Source organism: Triticum dicoccoides, unplaced genomic scaffold, assembly GCF_002162155.2.
Source record: "Triticum dicoccoides isolate Atlit2015 ecotype Zavitan unplaced genomic scaffold, WEW_v2.0 scaffold252245, whole genome shotgun sequence".
Taxonomy (NCBI): domain Eukaryota; kingdom Viridiplantae; phylum Streptophyta; class Magnoliopsida; order Poales; family Poaceae; genus Triticum; species Triticum dicoccoides.
The window spans coordinates 1-1536 of record NW_021253286.1 but is presented as its reverse complement, the minus strand read 5'-3'; the positions used below and the strand labels follow the sequence as shown (position 1 = coordinate 1536).

The window sequence follows — 1536 nt, the reverse complement described above, 5'->3', positions numbered from 1 at the left end:
TAGTTCAGAGTTTTCAGATTTTAATTAGCATGCATCAGGGTAATTCCTATTTAACAAACGGTTGCCAATTAATTGGGGAGTTGATGGTTAGGATTGAGGAGTCACTGATAATTAGCCTGCTTTTAAGTATCAGTTTGCTAAACAGGCAAATGCCTATGGGATTGTTGCTGGCATAGTAAGATACATCAATAGGTTTCTTGTTTGTTTGCAAGCACTGATGTGAAACTGCTATCATGACGTCATGTCGAGTTCTTTGGATATTCAGGCTTATCTCTTTATTCTAACGATAATGCATTTTTTATAGACCTGCATGTAGGATAATTGGTTTTGATGTCTATGTTGTGTGTGCACTTGCAGGTCCCAAAGATGCCTGATAGAACTCGGGTGGAGGCCAAGGAGATTCGGCTCTCGGACATGCCACCAGTAACACTTGATGATAGCAACATGCACACTGTGAGTTTCCCCTGCAAATTGCATATTTTGATATATGTTGCTGCTGTGAACATTTGTTGTTGTTAAATAGAGCAAGTCAATTTAGTTCAGCACTCAACAACTGCATCTACCTTTATATATACCCTAAGTGGGTTTTCTAAAGCAGTTTATTTATGTTGTAACTGCAGAAAACAGATGACACCTCCGAAATGAACATTCCAGAGGATTTCGATGACCGACCTTCAAAAAAAGCAAAAATTTCTGAATCAGGTGTTTTGGAGTCATCACCAATGTCACCAACTATGTCAGCATCTAATCTAGTTTCTGAATGTTTTGAATCGATTGTGCCTGAATCAGAAAATCAGATAGATCATGATCCATTGCCATCACCTTCTAGCTCGACATTAACTCCTGTTTTAATATTACATGATGTCAAGGAACCAGATCCAAATAAAGGGATCAAAGTTGATGAGACATATGATTATCTCCCACAAGGTATTTATTTATTTATTATGTATACTTTCGTATTTTATATATTCTTAAAAAAATTATTTTATGCAGACTATACATTGACCGACCATGATCTATGTGCTCATATAGCAATAGAATCATCTTTGAGTAAACAATTGCTCGTGGAGATAGATGGAAGTTGTGTCTTGCAAAATCAATTGATGTGCCTGCTAAATGAAAAGGAGTGGATAAATGATGATGTAAGTACCCTTACTCAAACTGGAAAAATATTCTAATCACTTATATCTATTAGTAATGTATTTTTAAATTTCAAAATTATAGGTGATCAATGCATATATATGTTGTATAAAGGACCAAATACATCTCCAGAATGATAATAAAGTATATTTTGAGAGTCCATTTGTTACCTCACTATTTAAACGAGATGGCGAACTTGGAATACAAAAAGATAGTGCCTTCATGACAGAGACTGTCGTCGAATATATGCAACATGACATGGTAATATCCATATTCATAATTTACATGTTCTATGTTTCATACATTTTCATCTATTATTTTCCTAATTATTTTTATTACAGATTAAACTTCCAATAAATGCCAACAACACACATTGGTATTTAGCTGTTGTGAATA

General features: G+C 34.5%; 1 protein-coding gene across 1 annotated transcript; it reads left to right on the top strand.

The window, feature by feature from the left end:
- Positions 1 to 719: 719 nt before the first annotated feature.
- On the top strand, positions 720 to 1497 carry LOC119345573. The gene is made up of 3 exons (XM_037615597.1): positions 720 to 927; positions 994 to 1142; positions 1225 to 1497. The coding sequence occupies exons 1-3, from the start codon at positions 723 to 725 to the stop codon at positions 1495 to 1497; spliced, it is 627 nt and encodes a 208-aa protein (XP_037471494.1). The 5' UTR covers positions 720 to 722.
- The last annotated feature ends 39 nt before the right edge of the window (positions 1498 to 1536 follow it).